At 38.7% G+C, this 20,277-nt stretch overlaps 3 protein-coding genes across 3 annotated transcripts; 1 reads left to right on the forward strand and 2 right to left on the reverse strand.

Moving 5' to 3' along the window:
- Window positions 1-86: 86 nt before the first annotated feature.
- On the forward strand, window positions 87-5,891 carry LOC140951607 (GTP-binding nuclear protein Ran). Its single transcript, XM_073400894.1, has 5 exons — window positions 87-305; window positions 394-478; window positions 2,736-3,049; window positions 5,056-5,474; window positions 5,623-5,891. Exons 1-4 carry the CDS (start codon window positions 243-245, stop codon window positions 5,272-5,274), a joined length of 681 nt encoding a protein of 226 aa, XP_073256995.1. The 5' UTR covers window positions 87-242; the 3' UTR covers window positions 5,275-5,474; window positions 5,623-5,891.
- LOC140951608 (sterile alpha motif domain-containing protein 15-like) lies at window positions 5,832-8,670 on the reverse strand. The gene is made up of 3 exons (XM_073400895.1): window positions 8,482-8,670; window positions 7,534-7,632; window positions 5,832-6,292 (listed from the first exon to the last, which is right to left on the reverse strand). Exons 1-3 carry the CDS (start codon window positions 8,638-8,640, stop codon window positions 6,080-6,082), a joined length of 471 nt encoding a protein of 156 aa, XP_073256996.1. The 5' UTR covers window positions 8,641-8,670; the 3' UTR covers window positions 5,832-6,079.
- Window positions 8,671-10,313: 1,643 nt separating this feature from the next.
- Window positions 10,314-20,167, reverse strand: LOC140951619 (beta-ureidopropionase-like). Its single transcript, XM_073400906.1, has 14 exons — window positions 20,011-20,167; window positions 18,784-18,955; window positions 18,339-18,426; window positions 18,044-18,138; window positions 17,402-17,486; window positions 16,964-17,040; window positions 16,115-16,169; window positions 15,102-15,216; window positions 14,282-14,363; window positions 14,011-14,053; window positions 12,969-12,995; window positions 12,736-12,776; window positions 11,865-11,951; window positions 10,314-11,113 (listed from the first exon to the last, which is right to left on the reverse strand). Exons 1-14 carry the CDS (start codon window positions 20,109-20,111, stop codon window positions 11,024-11,026), a joined length of 1,158 nt encoding a protein of 385 aa, XP_073257007.1. The 5' UTR covers window positions 20,112-20,167; the 3' UTR covers window positions 10,314-11,023.
- Between the last annotated feature and the right edge of the window lie 110 nt (window positions 20,168-20,277).

The following is a 20,277-nucleotide window of genomic DNA, read 5'->3' on the forward strand; positions in this document are numbered from 1 at the left end:
ATTGCGATGAAAGACAATTACACATCCGGGCAATACGTCTGTTCCCGCCGACTTCAAACGTGACTGGTTTCGACCGGTTAGCTCCGAGCTCAATAAGGATATTGCGATCTTGCGTTGTGATACCATCCCTTTCAATCTCAAGCCATCGTTTCTCCTCTGTTGATATTGAAGGAAAAATTAATATAATAAGAAATCAGCTTTATAGGTGAAGACAATTATCCATTGTTCTTGATCTTGAAAAAATGCAGCAACCAACTCAAGCGGTCTCCACTACTCAAGGTACAGAGCCAGTAGCAACATTCAAGGTGTGTTTTAACTTTCGCCAGCTTGCAAATCCTACTGATTTTTTCTAAACCGATTGCCGTTGTTTAATGTTAATTGCTCTTATAACAGCTTGTTCTTGTTGGTGACGGTGGTACAGGGAAGACAACGTTTGTTAAACGCCATTTGACAGGAGAATTCGAGAAAAAATATGTTGGTGAGTACGCGACGTGCAAAATTATACAATACGTGCGGTACCTTGAGAAGAGACATGCCCAATAGTTACCTTCAGTTTGTCGTGTTCGGAACTCTTGAGACGTAAATCGCTCTTCTTCTCATAAAATATTTGGCAGAGCAATTTATGCTACACCTGGCTGCGTACAAACAGTAAGCTTAACTAAATCGTACATGTGACCATCAGTGCTCTAATCGTGTTTCTTTGGTACATTGCCGATCGCTACTTTTTTCAAAACTGTTAAGAAATAGAGGTAATTTGGTAGACGACGATGAACTTTATGGTCACAGCCATTCCTATTGCAATCGCTCCATGCACTTTTCTTGTTCCGGTTTTGTAGTTTTCAGAAGTAATAGGTAACATCGGGTGAAACCAGATTAGACAACTTATGAGGTGTACACCCTCCATTATTCTCTAAAAGTATAAATACTGGAACAGCACCCCACTAACCTTGTAGAATTGCTTAAAAAAAAAGCAAAACAGCAGAGTGCCAGTTATGGAGAGAACATACAAGAGAGTTAAACACTGATCTGAAATGATTGTGCACAAGTCAATGGAAAGCCCTGCACCCCAATACCCGGATAATGTGGGGAATTTCTTTAATTTTAGACTGTTCTTTTTGTCATGGTGTGCGGGGTTTCAACTACATTTAGATGCAAGTATCAGGGAGCCGGGACAAAAAGCAGGGCTTAGGCAGGGATTCACTTTCGACCCCATGTTGAATAGGCACGCCGCGCAAAGATCACTGGGAGAATAGACCTTTTCATGGTTTTTTCAGCTTTTAACATGGACAACTTAGGAAAAATCTGTCGACAACATTGGAAAGAGCACCTTAAAATTAGTAAGATTGTCAAATTTGAAAGTGATACATTTTATGCAAGCAAAGATTGCGAAAATTTACAGACGTTTGTATGGTGGGGGCAAGTTTGTGCCCCCCACAAAATTTCGCGACTTTGAGGAGCAATATCTTTGTTAGTTTTCAACAAATCACATTCAAACTAGGCAATTTTATTAATCTTAAGGTGTTCTTTTTAGTGGTGTCGATGGATTCTCTCCAACTTGTCCATGTCAAAAGTTGAAAAAAAAAACATGAAAAGGTCTATATATGGTCTCACTTCATTCAATTTTGGCTGCATGAGAAAGAGAAATGGACAGTACTGTTAATGTAAATATCTGTTAAAGTTCAGTTGGAGACAAAAATTCTTAAATATATTAAAAAATGATTTTGGTCAACATTGTGCATTTGTTATTTTTTGAAGTACTTTATTGCCCCAGGAGTGGGGACCAAAAGTGCAGTTTGACGCTCAAAATTGCCCCGCGGCTTAGTCTAATACCCCTCTATTCCCCAGGTATGGGGGTGCGGGGCTTTCCCCTGACTAGTGCATTAGGGTTAAGCACTGAACTGAAAATGGTTAGCTTTCAAATGAATGGGATATGGCAGAAGTAAGTGTCTACTGCATTTCCTCGAATAATAGCTGTCCAAGGATTAATCGCCACCCTCGAATAATCGCCCCCACTCACCCCTCTTGCCACTTTCTCTTTATTTTATCCCCTCCCTATCAAGTTGAAGTAGGATCTGATCCAGCAAAACTGATGAGTGACAATTCAAGCTCTGAAAACTAATCAACGAACCAAATTTGGAACACTTAAAAGGCCCATGTTCAGTTTACTTGATGTGATAATTTTTTGATTCAATGGAATAATAAAACAAACTATATAGGGGACTTCCTCTAGGAAGCAATATTTGAAATGATCATCCCTGGCTATTATTCGAGGAAATACGGTATTTTAGGAATTACTAGATTTGGCAGCTAAGCCTCATGTAGTGGATACAGTTGTAGGGTATGAAGGAAGTGGCTCAGGTTGAAAGTGTCCCAGTCCTGTGTAACTGTCTTATATTACACAGGAAGTAAGATTTTTTCATGTAATTTTACTGAAAGAAAGTCTGGCTTCAGCTTGATGTTACCTAATGCTAACCTTAATACATAATTAAACAAGCTTCATTAAAGCATCTGTTCACACTAGCAAGTTTTTCTTGATAGTGCTATGGATTAAGAAAAACTTTGACAAATTTTTTCTTTACACTGAGATTGAACTTTAAGATTCGCTCTTCTTACACTAAGCATAAAGAGGAAAACTTGCTAGAGTAATTGAGGCTTTGGCAAAGTGACCAGTTAGGTTGCATTGATAATGGTGCAAACATGTGATAGAAGTTTTATTTTGATTACTTTTATAATAGCCACATTAGGAGTTGAGGTTCATCCATTAGTCTTCTATACAAACAGAGGTCCCATTCGCTTCAATTGCTGGGACACAGCTGGTCAAGAGAAGTTTGGTGGTCTTCGTGATGGTTACTATATCCAAGGGCAGTGTGCCATCATCATGTTTGACGTTACATCAAGAGTAACATACAAAAATGTACCAAACTGGCACAGAGATCTTGTTCGAGTGTGTGAAAATATCCCCATTGTTCTCTGTGGAAACAAGGTGGACATCAAAGATCGCAAAGTCAAGGCTAAAACAATAACTTTTCACAGAAAGAAGAATTTGCAGGTATTAAAACTTCACGAAATATGTCAGTTTTCTTTATTGTCATTGTTAGGGTCACTCATTCATTCACTTATTTTTGCCATTAACCACATACAAATACAACAAGAATATACAGAAATTTATAATACATTTAAAAGATAATATACACGTCTATTCTAACTAAATTATTTACAAAATTAAATGTTTAAGGTGGTAAGGACAAGGAAGCCTACATGTATATAGAAGCGGGGAGTTTATAAACTATAGGCTTCCTGGAACTATAGGCTAAACCATGCAAGTTAAGGGTACTGAATGAAAATTTGGATTAATTTTTAAAAGTAAAGAAAAGAAAAAAGAAAAGGTATGTGGCTCAACAAAGAGTATATTTCACTAAGAAAGAAGGGATTTTTGATGCTTACATGGGCTTTAAGGGTTCTGAGCATTTTCTTGAAATGGTTAACACCTCCTCAGGGCTTGAAAAAAGTCTGATCCAGTAGTCCAGGACGAGTACATTTTCAGGATGGAGGAGAAGTACAGTCTAACCTCTCCTTACGGACACCTCCCTATAATGGACAGTTCATTTGGTCCCAGAAATGCCAAAAATCATACATTCCCTGCCTCTATTAATATGGACACCTCTGTAAAGCGAACAATAAATTTGGTTCTGTCCCTTTGGTGTCCGTATTAAAGAGGTTTGACTGTAACTTATAAAGCTGACTTGCCCAATGTTCAAGGGTCCAGGCAAGTGATCCTCTAACAAAATCATCAACTAGGAGGAAGAAGTGGCCATGAGGACAAGCTGGAGTTTCACATTTTTTAGCCCTCCTCCTGCAGTGATTTTGTTACCCCCGTATCCTGTGTCTCTGACGCTTAAAAATTCTCAAGGACATAAAATATTTCTTTGGGACGTAATAATCAATCAATCTAAAAGATGTTTTTAAAAGGATGCCCTGTTTGCACAATTTGAAATATGTATTGAGAGCTACCTCCAAACAAGAGAGTAACACTGTGCGTTTACAAAATAGTTTAAGAATAATTTCTGAACAAATAGACAGATATCTTCACACAGATTCTCTGATACTGTTTTTTTACTCATTATGTTTGCCATCTATGGAAAGCACATGGCTGAACCAAGATGGCAGACAGTGGTTCCTAACATGGCAAAGCATTTTTGTAACTGATTGTATCAAGCTTTAGGGCTTGTTAACATTAAAAAGAAATTAGAAAATAGAACATTTTTTGTCAGGAAGGGTGTAATAATTTTTTAATATTAGTACACTGTAGTGTATTACAGAGATAAGTGCTTTGCTGTTGAAAGTAGACTACAGATTAAACGTGATTGTCTGGTTTCATGTGAGTTCTGGCATCTTTTACCAGTAATATAATAAGGACTCATTGGGTCATTGATTAACAAATTCACTGTCCTGTTTAAACTTAAAACAAAACATTTGTTTAGAGGTAAAACATTAAAATTATAGCAAGAGTATTTCCAGTTTTTTTGGTTGCTTTTTTCAAAAACTATTTGACTAGTGGACATGCAGCTAAGAGTTGTTTAATATTGTACACTTGATGTCAGGTCCAGAGGGACACAGTTTTATTTTCTTGAGACATTAGGACTTAGAGAAAACTAAATAAACTTGTTTCCAGAGGTACCCGACATTAAGTGTTTTGTTATATTCTTAGACTTTCACTTAAACAGCGATGAAGAATATAGAACGAATCAAAACAATATCATTACTTATAGAGCTTTAAAAGAACACTAATTCAATTTGCAAAAGCGCTGAATGAGTGATTCACAAAGTACTTCCCTTGCATCAAATGGCGTGCACAGAATGTCACCAATTCCACTCAGCCTTTGAAAGAAAACCAGTTGCAAATATATTTAAATCAAACAAATGGATCAAATGCACAGGTAACTTGCAGTCCTTGTGTCGTACTTGACAAAAAAATGTATTTCCAAGTGTTGTTAATTGTGTAGGTCACACAGCAGTAAAAGTAAAGTACACTAAATTAATACTCTTTTGTTTCAGTACTATGACATCAGTGCCAAGAGCAACTACAACTTTGAAAAACCATTCCTATGGTTAGCAAGGAAACTTGTTGGTGATCCAAACCTGGAGTTTGTTGAGATGCCAGCTCTTGAACCTCCTGAGGTCCACATGGATCCACAAATGGCAGCAATGTACGAGAAAGAACTTCAAGCTGCTCAAGCTACAGCTCTCCCGGAAGAAGAAGATAATGACTTGTAGTTTTAGAAGCATGGGTCCTGTTAGTTTCAAGAGTGAGGATAGCAACTATGCTTCACTTTACTTCAACCTCATATTATTATAGTATTTGAGTTATTATATACTTTGTAAATGTCCAATTTTTGTTATGGAAGTTAAACAGAGTACATATAAATGAGTGAATAGAACAACACAGCAGATTGTTAGTTAGAAAAATCCTTCAGGCCCAGGTTGTTCAAAAGCTGGATAGCGCTATCCACCGGATAAATCACTATCCAGCGGATATGTATTACGGGAAACAATTGCGTTATCCGCTGGATAGTGATTTATCCGCTGGATAGCGCTATCCAACGTTTGAACAACCGGGGCCAGGTCTTTAATAAAGTTAATATGCTGTAGTGATGTTATCATGTAGTTTTACTGACAGTAGAAGTGATGAAAAGGTCTAGCTTTTGAATTCAGCACAAAGCATATTTATTAGAATGCTCCATAGTGAATCTACAGAAGATCCATTTCAGATATTAAAAACCTTTTTTTCATAGTATCAGGCTGTTTATAGAAAAGAAGAGCTTGAAACAGAATGCAATTTACTGCAAATGTAGAGCTTTTAATTCAAAATAAAAAAAGTCATAAAACTAAAACATGTCATTTTTTTGTCATATCTATGTAGGGAATAAGTTAGCAATCAAGTCTTCTTAGGCATCACACAGTAACGTTTCTTGGCTAGAAAAAAACTGAGAGCACATCATCACTATCCCTGTAAGAGTGAAGTGTTTGCTCCTCACTAGATTAAACTTACTTATTGCCCATGTGAAATTACACATAGGTGCTATCTTTTATTTTTGCTTTTGTGTTGTTTTGCTTGTTCTTGCTTTTGAAGTTGACGCTTGTAATCATCAAATGTGAGTATGTCTGCTTCCTCTCCAGTTTTGCTTTTTCTTTCAAGGAAAAGGCCAAGGGGTTCTCTATGCAAAAGAGAGATACTTCTGTTCCAATAAGGTTCCTCTATTCCCAGCACTTCACGGACCTTTTTGGCTATTACCTAGGGTAAAGAAGTAAAATAAAGTAAAGAGGTAAAACAAACTGTTTTGCCTTTCCCTGATTCAAACTGTTTTTTTACTTCAACATTAGAAATCAGAACCTTATTCCCACACTTGAGTTGCACAACACAAAATTGGAGGACAATTTTCTTCCTGACATAATGTGCTAGTACCTTTAGCCCTTTGTTCATTAAGTGATGATGTGCATAAGGCAGAAAGCAAATATTTCTTTTTTCTTCTTAACTCGGACAGACAATAGTACAATATTGCATTGACGTAAAGGGGTAACGTCATGCTATTTGCTATCTTTTTAAAAAGCTAAAACTTCTTTGGCATGAATTGAATTCCAAAACATAATGGTCATTCTTATTTAAGACTCTTTAGGCATTAAAACCTGTTTTCTGTTACAACAGATAGCAGGGATGGATGTGGATTGAAACCTGAACTAGTTGGGCCAACTTTTTCAAGTTTTAATGCTATACCTGCAAAAATCACCAAAAAAAATTATGGTTAGTGCTCCATAGAGACATTTGTCTGATATCTCTTTCATACATTAAGCTTGCTTAGTGCTCCTGTAGCGTTAGGCACTAAGAAATGTCTTCAGCACAGAATTAACCTACAAATCAAAATTAACCCCCAAAAATTCCATTTGCTTTGCTGTTTCCGGTGAAGTGCTTCAGAAATATTATTTTATCGGCCTTTATGAATATTCTACTAAATGCAAAAATCCTTAGTGACTTGGCAAGGAATGGAAATGATTGTCTCCTTAGCTAAACTATCCATGTAATATTTTTACGTTAAAGAAAATTTACTTGCTGGAAATAAAGGGCAAGGTGTTAAAGTGCTCACAGGGAGCTTTCCCTGCCTCATATACTTGGGACACTTGTAGTTTCCCAACCTCCATAAAAAATTTACAACACTATGATACAGGTGTCGCCATAATTATTTTTCATGTGAATGCTGCCATCTGCCATTTGCACATCCACCATAATATACCTTGTCTGCTCCCCAAAATTTCGCTTGTGCAAAAATTCTTTTTGGGGGGGGTGGGGGGAACAAGGTATATTTTGGGAGATGTGCAAATGGCAAATGGATAATATTAATTATCAAGCTAAATGAGATATACATGTAAAGTTTCATAAGAATCTGTTACTAACAAGATCATGGACACTATCACTGTCAATTGACTCATGAAGACTACCACTATAATGATTAATAATAGGTTAAGGAGGTGGAAAAGTACCTTGATGTGTTCAAAATCATTTACTCCCATTCTCGGCAGTGATGATGCATCAACATTGATAAGTTTCCTTCCATTTATAAGGTTATCTTTAAAGCAGGCCTGTAAAAAGTTAAGAGTATGATCAATAGTTTGTAGACCTTACCATAAAACTGATGGTCGACTATTATTCTTTGTATCTATTCTGATGAACCTCAAACTTAAAAGAATCATTATTCTAGAATAATTAACACAGATGTAAAATAACATTTACAAGTACCACTGTTCCAAGAATAAGGTCTTCAAATATTACACAGGCTCCAGGAGACGTTTCCGTTTCCAGGGATGGGGTAGGGGGTACTCCCACTAATGTCCGGACTATACATATGCATTATTGACCAAAGGTCAAGATGGCTGGATATTGGGCTCATTCTTTTTTGGGTCTTTATTGACCGAGACAAAGTCGAGATCAATAAACACACAAAAAAGAATGAGCCCAGTATCTTGCACCCACCTTGAGCTACCCCACCCTCAATAACAATACTAAATGAAAGACTGCAAACGGAAATGAAAACAATACCTGTCAAATTTCTGTATTAGAACATTCAATAAGTAGAGTACTAGTAAACTTTCCCCTAAAAGACATCTTGTGCATAAGCGAGTGTACCTTTATCATTATTCTAGGTTAGTTTAGACAAAAACATGGGATAATTCAACCTCGTCCCCAGCGTAGGGGGAAAAGTCTTGTGTCGCTGCACATATTTCAGGAACACTGCGACGATTAAAGAGCTTAAGTCAGTGAGCCATTATCCAAGACGCGGAAATAACTTCCGTTATCTAAGCAACTGGAGTGCCATTTTGTGAAATATACTTTTGATAATCTAACAATTTGATAAGCAATCATAGAACATGCACAAATTTCTTCAAACATGGGCCTGCATCAAATGTTTAAACATCGATTTGTTTCCTTACTCGATATTGTTTGAAGCCTAAAAATTCCACCCAGTCTGCAACGTCTTCGATATTCCAAGTAAGACAGGAAGGCGTTCCATCGGAGTCAAAAGTCGGCTCGAATCCATTGTCAAACTTTGTGGGAGTCTTCCTTGAACTTTTAATAAGTCCTTCCGCCATCTTTGTTTTCCTTGACAACAAGTGATCTATCCCATAAGTCCGCACGCTCTTTTACATATCTACTTGACGGGGAGAGGGGTAGAGGGGAAGGAAAGATGGGATTCAGGACAGATTCAGACTTGTTTTTCCAAATGTTTTCTTCGTTTTGAGGATGTTAACAGTTACTCTCTCTTTTCAGGCTCCTCTAAATTGGAAATAAAATAAAGTGAAACAGGTGGAAGCGCCATTTCGCGGGCGGTCGTGTATGCAGTACGCTGGATTCTAGCTTGTACTTTTGGGCACGAAAAGAAGAAATTATTCAGTAAACTGACTAGTGTTTTGAAATTTGTAGATCTGAAAAATATAAAAAAGGTGAGACTGGCGCAACCTCGTTCCCAGGGTTCTCTCCTACCCGGGAGAGAACCCTGGGAACGAGGTTGACTCTGGCGAAGCGCTTTGATACGAACATGTAAAAACGGATAAAAGAAAGGGGAAAAGGCAAAGGAAAAAGAGAGATGGAAAAGGGGAAAAAAAAAGAGCTAGAAAAGAGATCGACCTGTAAATTCGCAAAAAACAGATGGCTTCTGCGCATACGTACTCACTCACCGTCTTCTTATTGGCTAAGAGCGCACAGTTGGTTTGGAAATCAGCGAAAACTACAGATTAGTGATTAGTTAGTTGAAGCCTTAGGCTAGATTTCCACTGTCACGTAATTTTTACGTGCCCGCGTAAATCAAATTGAGGCATGAAAGGTCGCGCGTTAACGTTAAAGTTGAACCTCGCTCAACTCTTACGTTAACGCGCGACACTGATTACACACATTCTTTCTATATTTTTTGCGCATAAAATTTGCTTGCGTACGCACGTAAAAAATCACGCGACAAATCTGCAAGCAGATAAATGACAAAGCTTTAGATTGCGCATGCATTGCATGATTTTCAAGAGCCATGTCAAAATGAGCTCCTTGCGACGATGTGTTTGTCGCTATTTTTCTTATAAACAATCTGTAATAAAACAATTATTATATTCGGTTTTTGTGATTTCCAGAATAATCAGCCTTGGCCCTCGTGCTAATTGGCAAAGAAACCGGCCCCAAAAAAGGAGATTTAGGTTTTTTTAGTTGAGTTTTTTCGCTAATCGCTGGCGGTCGCCAAATCAGTGGTTAAGGCAACCAGGCAGCTTGAGTAAAATTTGTCTTTTTCGATGTAAATTCGTCCAGTTGACCAAATTTAGCATAAGAAGGGTTTGTAAACTAAAAAGGAAAGAAAGGAAAAGGACAAGAAAAAAATCTAAGAAAACGGAGAGGGGCCCTAAATTCAGGGGAGTATGACTTGTATATCATTAGGGAGCTTAAGAAGCGACGTTTTTGTGCAACGCACGTCAACTGGAAATGATCCTTTTTCTCTTTTAATAAGCATTGATGCTACCATATTTGTATTGCCAAGTGTCTTAATTCTTATAGAGACGATTTGCTCAAAAATTTGTTCAAAATCACGGCTCAAGAATCCAAAAAGTCCACTTTCGGTTGACGTGCGTCGTTCAAAAGTGTCGCTGCTTCAACTCCCTATTTATGGAAACAGGTCATTAAACGCGTTGCAAAGCCCAAGCCCAGTTGCAACAGGAGTACTAACAAAAATTGGCGCAAACCAAGAGAGGGCAATAAGCGTAAACAAAAGAATCGAAAACCAGCAAGATTGTAAGGTACAGCACCTTTTAATTTAACCATAGTGACTACATTTGACTCGGCTTTCAGGTAGAAAAGAACTAGTAAAAAATACATGAATTGCTCTTTCGTTAAAAAATAATGCTACTGACAGTCCTCTTTAGCAAAACCAGGGCCTTAATGACTCTCATGGGGTGTTATTGGATTTCCGCTGCGCGAAGTGACTGCAGGCGCGAAAATCGAAAGATCTAAATACAGCGCCCGCACTCACTCACATCATGTCTACAGGTTAGCCTGCGCGGCTGGCGTCGAAAGGGGTAGGGGAGGAGCGGAAAAGGGAGGGGGGTTGCTTTTTTTCTCCCACTCTCCCTCCCCTTATTGCGCCTGTAACGCAGGCTACCTACCAGTAAGCTCAGCAATTTTATAAGAAATGTTTAATTGTTGGTGGTAAAAAACGCTAACCGCAATTATTTTTAGTCAGAATTTGTCTGTTCACGTAGAGAGGGTCGATATTATTTGGTACGACTAGTCTGCGTAAAAGGATTAGAACAATTAATCACTAAACAATTTTTATACAATTTAGAATATATTTCACGATTGGAGTTTAAGGGGTGCATTTCCTTTAAAAAGTGTAAGATCGTTTTGAATTTTTTTTGTCCGTTTCTGCCATGATAGATTCTGTCCATAACTTGTGTGCTGTTACCACATATTACTATCGTTTGACGGTCGCAATTATTGCTTTTAAGCCTCATCGCGGATAATTTGCTGCTTAAAGTCTGGTTTCACAGCCTCCGTCAGCGAATTAGCGTACATATCCAAACGGGACGTCATCTGACAAGAAAATTAAAGAAATGACAATAAACTTAGGCCCTGTTAAATAAAAAAAGGTTTCCCCGGGCGGGAGGGTCACCCGCCTGCCCGAGCTACCCTAGGCGAGCCACCTTTTGATACATTACCTTAAAAAACTTGGCGAACCCTTGTCGGCTAGAAGGGTGACCAACGCTTTGACTCGCCCAGCCGGGTGAACTCGGTCATGGCGAGACAGTCAGAGCACGCGCGAGAGCTGTTGGCTCGGACGAAGGGGTCAACTTCGTCTCCTTCCCATTAATTTTTTTACTGAGTCGTATCGTTGATCGCTGATAGATCAAGTTCAGACCATCCTTCCACTCAGAAGTTGGCCACACCTTAAATATTAGCTATCTACCTCTTGCAACAGTGACTGCAGAATTTGAGAAATTGGATAAAAATAGGTTAAGCATCACGTTTACGTCAAACAGCAAACGTGAAATTGTACCACGTGATCAAGTTTCCACTTTACTTGTCGTTTACGGTTCATTATTTCTACACATAATTTAGTAGTTTCACGCAATTTTTTATCCATAAGAATTGTTTTGAGCTGTTTTTATCAGCTTATTTTCTATTTTAAGAAATTCTTACCTTGAATCAGACGTTTGCCGTTTGCCGAATACGTGAAGCATATACGAGAAGTCACGCGACAGGGGCATGTGGGAGGACGCGCGTGAGCGAAGGGCGGGGAAAGAAAGGAGAAAAGAGAGAGCTCTGACCATAGCACTGTACAGACCTGAAAACACCACTTGTCTTTGACCTGTCTACACATGTTCAAGTCCACTTCGGTCACAAGTAAGCCATCATTAACTCTGGACAAACCCTGCACAAGAAAAAATGAAAATATATTTAACCATGAGAAGGGAAAGGTCCGTTCAGTATAGCTAATCTATTTGTTGCACATCACTAATGTAAAATCGACGGCGAGAAAAGGTTTCTGAAAAGAAGGCTTACTCCAAGACAAGCGAGGGCGAGCTTTACGAATTCTTCACCATCTTTTTAACACCTGAACAACTTACTCTCTTCCTCCACCCCGTCCGACCATAATCAGCTCCAGCGCGGAGCCAGTTGCATTAAAACTGACGAAGTAAAACTGACGCTTACGTCCTGAATCGAAATAGAAAGTTTGACTGAGCTGAAGGTCTGATGATGGCTATTACGATCGACGTTAAGAGCAATTTTCATGCTGCTAGGTCTTTCACGAGCAGAATTTGTAGGGACGGCTTTCTAATTCAAGGAGAGAAATCAAAACTCACATTTGCTATTAATGTTTACGGGGAAAGGTACCGAACTGTATATACGTGTACTAAGGCATTATATCAAGTATTACTACTTCGCACCATTCTTTAAATTGCCTTTCTTGGTCATCATGGTCACCAGCGTATGAATGAGGGGGATTGAGCGCGCGCAAACGCGATGAGTGTGCGAAGGAACGGGAAGCAGTGATCCTCATCTACCTCTTCTCTTCGCGCTACGCGCTGTCTCCTCGTATCTCGCGCTTCAAGCGAGTAAAAATCCGTTCCTCATTTCCAGTGCCTGCGAGGCAGGTTATTATCCTAATCGCTTGATTTCCTTATAGCGCGTAATTTAGTGAGAAGTAAACTTACAGGAGTACGACTGCCGTCTGGAGCAGCAACATAAGAAGAACCTGAAAAAAGCATTGAGCCAAAAACGTTGTACATTACCAATGGCAAACCAAAATAATTACGCTATGCTTTGGTGTCTTACTAGGGAGTAAATGGAGCGAATCAGTGGCATCGAAAGTTCAGAGGGACCAAACTTAGTTTAAAACTCGCAATAATGATTCTTCCGGTGTGTAAGGAGTTTAAGTAAAACATACCGTAGAAATGTCCAAAGTCCCTGTGCGCTATAGAAAGAAAACAATAGAGTTTTGTCAGCACTTTACAGTAGATGTGACCATGTGCTTAACGGAACTACAAGACTGTAACTGCGTCCGTTATTTCTGGAGTTAGAGACTGCAGGTGGTGGAGGCGTGGCGGCCGAGCGGTTAACACCAGACCTTGAACTTCGATCTGTATATCGGAATTTTTACGGTCACTTTCTTTCCTCAACAAAGACTTTGGTTCACTATCTTTCTTCACCTAGGTGTATAAATCGGTGCAGGCGATACACACTGCTAGAGGCAACCCTGCAGTGAACTAGCATCCCAACTTGGGAGAGGGGGAAGGGGAGGGGGAGGGGTAGCAATACACCTTGGTTTTACATACTTCAACAACGGGGTGAAAAAACGGGGTCTCCTTGGCTCCTTGGCCTGAAAAAAACAGCCTTCATTTCGCAACGCCACCACTGGTCCCCCCCCCGAAATGACGGCTGAAAAACGAGCGCAGAAATTCCATACTGAAGAAGCGGCACTACCCAGATCTTGGTATTGCTTCTGATTGGTCGTGCCATGGGAAATTTGCTTCAGCCAATCAGAAGCACTACCCAGATCTGGGTAGTGACGCGTCATCGTATGGAATTTCTGCGCTCGTTTCTTAGACGACATTTCGCGTGGAAACCAGCAGTGGCGTCGCGAAACGTCGGCTGCTTTCTCAGGCTGTGGCTCATGCGCACTAAAATATTTCAACCTGCAAAAGTTTGAACATCTCATGGCATCATTACAGTCTCTTATATGTAAGAGGGAGGGGAATAGAAAATTCTTGTTGATTCGTTCGTAAAAATGACAGTTCAAATTATTGTTTATGTCGCTCTGAAAATCACGTGTTTCACAGAGGAAGGCACTTACACTGCACAATAAATGCCCTGTTTGCATTGTCAGTCTATACTCTCGCAGAAAATAGCTCCTGATCAATAAGCGCACAAGAATTCTTCAGTTGTTGAACCAAATAGAAACAACGGGTTAAGTCAGTAAGAGTAACTACCTGGCTTTCCATCAGCAGATGTAAATTCATGTTCAAAAACCTCCTGCAAATGACAATATGGTAATCAGTAACTTTATCATTTACAAGAAAAGCATTCAACATGGTGCTCTTGTTATTGAGTCATCATAGCTTGTTACGAAACGTTCTCAGCTTTTAAAAAACCGCCATTCAATAGATATCTTGCAAAATGTCTTCAAACATTCACTGCATACCATCTGTGGTATACAGTGAAAGAAACTATACAACGTGTTTAAAAAACAACAATACTCACAGTGCCAATTCTGTTAATTGCTACTGTAAAGTAGTTGTTAGCAATGGCAGCACAGCGAGCTTCAATGGGCCACATTGGTTCACTAGAGAATTAAAAAGAATATTTGTCAATATAAAAGAAAATATCAAAAATAGATTGTTGATGGGGATGGTGGGAGGATGCCTGTAAGGTTGGGGGAGCCAACTACTCCAGCCGAGTGTACCGCATAACCATGACAGCCCTGTGAGTAGTATCTAATGAAGAACTGTCACACTAAGATTTCAGACGCTGAAATTAAAGTGAAACTAAAACTGCTGGTAGGAGGAAAAAGTTGAAGGACTGGCAGTATGTGGCAACACAAGCAACCTAACTTTAAATTTTAAGGAGAACAATAATTGCTCTCCTTAAAATTTACAGGGGCCTAGAGTGGCAGCAAACCCATTTGACCACGTTAGATTGGAAGTGAGATAGCACAGACTAGAATGTCTTGAACTTCGCCTTGTTACTGAAAGATATGATTACGAAAACGAAAACTGCAAGAATACGAAAACTGCAAGAGATGTTCAAAGAGATAAAAAGATGGCCCTTTAAATAACCATGTCGTCAACTGCAAAGTTAATGATAGAGTCTCACAAGGTGGACGGTTGTAACTTATGGGTGGGTGGAAAAAATTCTGGGGTGTGACCATACATTCAAATAAAACCTCTTTAGCAGTACCTTCATAAGGCCTATTTTATGGAGTGAAAGAGATGGGAACCCACGTTGGTCAGTATTGTGAAAACAACCCAAACTTTCCATTCAGGGGTGTGGTTTACAGTAATGAAGGTGTCAGAGGTCCTACCTGAGAGCTCCTACAGTGGCCGATGGATTGAAGCAGATCTCAGCACCATTCACAGCATACATCAACCAATTCAATGGATGATGCCTTCCATAACAAATATTCACTGCAATTCGGCCTACAAAAAACGTTTTCCAGTGATGTCAGTGAACCACTCTTTGCTATGGATTATGAAAGGCTAAATGAACAAGGAGGCCTGAATGACTGAATGAAGACAAAAAGGAGGAAGGAATGGACCTAATGCAAAAATTTGATTAATATTCTTTTGTTTAAATTAAAATTAGCATGACTTAAGCCTCGCTTGAAATAATAAATTCAAATCAATTTAGGTTCTGGGAAACTGCCCACCTACCCCTCCCATAAGTCATCATTTTGCCCTAAGTGAGAAGCAAGTGTTAATGTTAGCTTAGGGGAGGGGTTGGTGGGCAGTTTCCCAGAAAGCTAAATTGATCCATAAATTCTTTTGAATTTTGTACTGAAGAAAGAGGCTAGTAAGGCTAATTTTAATTTAAACAAAAGAATGTTAATCCAGCAACCATTTTTGCATTGGGTTTATAAAGGAAGAAGGAAGGGAAGTAAGGAGGGCGGAGGGAGCTAAGGTGAGTGCAATATGGCCAAAGGGGATATAAAAGGGGCCAGAGATGGGAAAAATGAAGTAAGGAAAGGAAGTAGGGACAAGAAAAAGGAAAGAGAAACAAAGAAGATAGGAATATGGAAAAAGGGAAAGAGGAGAAAGGAAGGGAAGAGGGATGAAGGTAAGAAGAGAAAGATAGCAGGGAGGAGAGGAGTGGATATTAATTGATTAATAACTGAATGAACTAACAAATCAATGTTTGAGGGAGTAAATGAATGAATGATAAGGGTGTGAAGGCATGAGGGTGATAAAAGAGGAAAGGGGAGGAAGGAAGGGAAAGAAAAAAGACAGGGTAGAATAAATAAATAAATAGATGGATGGATGGCTGGGTTGATGAATGGATGAAAAAGCAAATAACCATTTTACTGAGAAAAATTCATACCAAATTGTGTCTGGAAAACAGGGTGTCCCAAATCGCCCTCCATATAATATGTTGACTGTAAAAAAGAAGCAAATGCACTAAAATCACAAACATTACAGAATTAATCAAAACAACTTTTTCTAAAAATGTATTTTACTGGCCATTTGAGAGACATCACAGGTAAACGTAGAATCAAGATGAATGGAAAGCACACCTAAAAATGTTTTACTATTTGGCTGGTAAATGGACAAAAGAATAATTTTGTCCCCAATTCAAATTTCATGTTCCTTTGTTTAAAAGTCCTCAACTGGTATGACCATGCTCAAGGGCAAATAAAAATTTAAAAATAAACCAAAAATGTAATTGAATACTATAGATTTTCATCACAGCTATTCGCCATGTTCAAGCACAATTAAATGCTCTAAAACCTCGCCATTTTTGTAGTGTAAATAATTCAAGATTATTAGAGTATTTATGGCCACATCCAGTGGCTCCTTTTGACACAATACCACCCTTCTTCGGAGGCAGAGTGGCCGAGTAGTTAGGGCACTGGATTTGCAATTCGAAGGGTCTGAGTTTAAGTCCCACCCTGACCACTAGCTGGGTTTGTTCTTGGTACTCCCAAGTTCAAATCCTCGACCATTCCTGTAAATAGCCAACTGGTTTGCCTCTGGCCAGTTGGGATTCTTAACCCTGTTATGTTTGATTTAAATTATGTGTTTCAAGAATTTGCTTGGCCCCACTTGCATTAGTTCTATAAACGCCACCAAGGGTAAATAACAGAATTTTTTTTTCCGCACGGGGAAAACTCATCAGTGCCTGCAGACAAGGGTTGTTGGCAAGAAGAGATATTAATATCAGTACCCTTACCTCATTGAAATCTCCAACTCTTGGAATGTGATTTTTTCTTGTTTTTCCCAAAACTGATCCATTGTTGGAAATAATAACTGAATATGGACACACACATAATAAGTCATCCAGCAACTCAAGACATGCAACAATGTCAACATGTTTCTAACTATCAGAAATGAAAATACCGTGAAAATAGATCAAAATACAGCTCCATTCATTTACTAACTGAATCATTAGACAATTTTAAGACCTCTCAAGTCAAGCTACCACCTACCCAAAATAATGATTCAGTTTCCCAGTGAAAGCACACTAGTTGGATAGTTGGGACCTTTTGTAAACAATCCCCTCCTACTACCAAACTGTAACAATTTGGGTGTGGTTGGTGTCTGTCTCACATGGGGGCAGGGAGGGGGGTCAACTGTTTTTTGATTAAAGATTAAAGATGTTCATAAATACCTGTAGTATTGAAGATTCTGTCTTGATGAACAGTGTCCCGTTCCAGAATTGGTGACACAATGACCATATTATGTTGCTTGGCAAGCTTGAACAAAACAAAAAGAAATTTAAAAAAAGCTTACTTATTAACGCAGTGAAGTACAAGTTTATAAGTAAGTAAAGTCACCCACATTGTAATTAACTGACTGATTGACTGATTGATTGATTGATTGATTGCATACGTTACAGTGTCAGCTCAAGTTCTTGAAAAAACAATCAAGAACATGTGTGGGAAAAACATTTTACTTTAATTGTCATGTAAACAAATGCAGCTCTAGTCAGAAGCAGGAACCTGTCAAACTTGTAAGAGACATGAGTGTATTACCACTAGGTACCACTTTTAAAAAAAAATAGTTGTGTCCTTATCATTCATGTTTAAAACAAAATCAGTTATGATAGAAATGGGACAAGTATTGAACAGCTGTATATGTAACAGGCCAAAAAAAACTTCAAGTTGAAATTTTTTAACCTAGGTTGATTCTCAATTTCCTTTGTTGCCTGGCCCTAATTCGTGAATAATCAAGGCCAGGAGAAAAACGAGATTGAGAATCAACCTAGGCTAAAAAATTTTACCCTGATTTGACCTGATTTATTTATACATACCTCCTGACAAAGTTTAATTGTGGGACCACCTACAGCTGACTCAGCAAACTCTGTCCAAGGATGCTTCTCACGAGTGCAAAAGGCAAATGGCATTGCTGTTATCAGAAAACAGATTATTATTTTTACTAAGTACCGGTACATGTAATTTCGCATTATCAAAAGACCTGTAATAGTTCCTTAATAGCAAAATGGATCTTTAAGATTAACAGTACATTCTCAACTCTCATGACTCAGATACAAAATAGTTAGCACAATGCTTTGACATGCAACTAAAATAATTTATTGATCCACTTACTCCAACATTCTTGAAAGCAAATCACATTTACTCCACACAAAGCGGCCACGTCAGTAATTTCTTTTATCCTTGCATGAAGTGCTGCTAGCTATAAAACAGAGGAAAAATATCATGGAACCTTGTGTCCAATAACAACTGCAATGTGCTAAATTTCAAAACCACTCTCCTTATTGATTCTTTCATAAATGGACTCAGAAACCTGAACTGTTGTAGTTGTTTACGTCAAACTTTTTGAAATTTACATGGTTTTGCATGTCCTACAGAAAATTTACCTTCAAAAGACAGGTTAAACAAATATGCCATTTTGTTTTTCACAACTACATAGAGGTGTTTTTTTTACAGCCTACACACAGTAGGCGCTATTGGTAACTTTATGTCTGTTTGGAAATAGTCATGGTAGAGCACATCTAAATACGTACGTACGTACATCTTAAACTGGAGTCACCTGGTTTGCAAGTGGTGCAGATGTAGGCAAAACTATTTTATTCTGTACGGCTCCTATCCTAACTATACGAGGCTTGCGAAGTTGCTCTTCCAGAACACCAAACTTGTATCCTGCCAGTTCAAAGTTTTTTTCCTCTGCTAATTTCAGTGCTTCTGTAGGCAACTCCAGTGTACTAGATAAAAAGAGAAATAGAGTGTTCAATACCGCAGCTTTCCAGAGCATTTGAAATGAGCCTTGATCAATATCCACAAACTCTTTTTCAGTGTGTTCAATCATGAAATTCTAAAGTTAATTCTTCTTTCAGATCAATTTGCTATATTTATTATACCCTGACCATTCTAAACCCAAATACTCTGAATTCTGTAATTTATCCTAGACTAATACAGTGCATGAATTTTGACAATCCAGCCTAAGCAACCACTTGACACATGATCTGTGTCAGGTATACAAAGAACTTTCAGGGACCATATGTAACTTATCCAGACCTTGTCTCAGGGGAGAGCCCCTATGTTTGATATCAGACATCAGATGTCTGACATCAGATGTCTGAGATCAGACATCAGACGTCTGACAGACGTCTGATATCAAACATCCATCATCAGACGTCTGACATCAGACATCAGACGTCTGACATCTGACATCAGACATCTGATATCAGACATCAGACGTCTGATATCAAACATCCGTTATCAGACGTCTGACATCACAATCAGACGTCTGATATCAGACATCAGACGTCTGACATCTGACATCAGACATCTGACATCTGACATCAGACATCTGACATCTGATGTCTGACAAATCATGAATATCGAGTAAAAGATTTTAAAGTTCACATATCACGACAAGCAAACCAGTCACAGTTCACAGGTTTTAATTTCGTATTTTCACCTTTCACGAAAATTAAAAACACTTAATCACGTATCACGCAATAACCCCTTTACCCCCCCCTCTTTTAATACTGGATTGATTTACTCAGCAAGAGAGCAATCATATTAAGCCAGTTAAGTTTGATTTTTTGGGCCAAAGATCAGCTTCATTACAGTGTAATAAACAACTTTGTTGTTGTCTAGCAAGATCTTGAATACCCTGCGAGCAGAGGCCCTTCGATCTTCCTAGATAAGTCGGGAAGTGGAGGGGACTTACCTTCCCGACTTATATTAGAAGATCGAAGAGCCTCTGCTCGCAGGGTAGGTCTTTTAAAAGACATTCACAGACGCATGTTACCTGACAGGTTTTCCGTACAAAATCCTTTTCACTTCCTCTAGTTCTTTGGGCGGTAGATGTTTCTCCAAACAACCTTCCAAACTGGTAAATTCAGCCGCCATTTTGCAAACAGGACCCAATGAGTGACCTTGAGTGACCCTACATGAAGACTGGTTCCAAAAAAGCATTTATGTATCAAGGAGGGTAGGGTAGAGAGAGGTTCAAATGTTAAGAGATTTTTCATCTTATAAGTGCCAAATACAAACCAATTTTCATTCTTTAGAAAAT

This window comes from Porites lutea, chromosome 11, assembly GCF_958299795.1.
Source record: "Porites lutea chromosome 11, jaPorLute2.1, whole genome shotgun sequence".
In the NCBI taxonomy this organism is placed as follows: Eukaryota; Metazoa; Cnidaria; class Anthozoa; order Scleractinia; family Poritidae; genus Porites; species Porites lutea.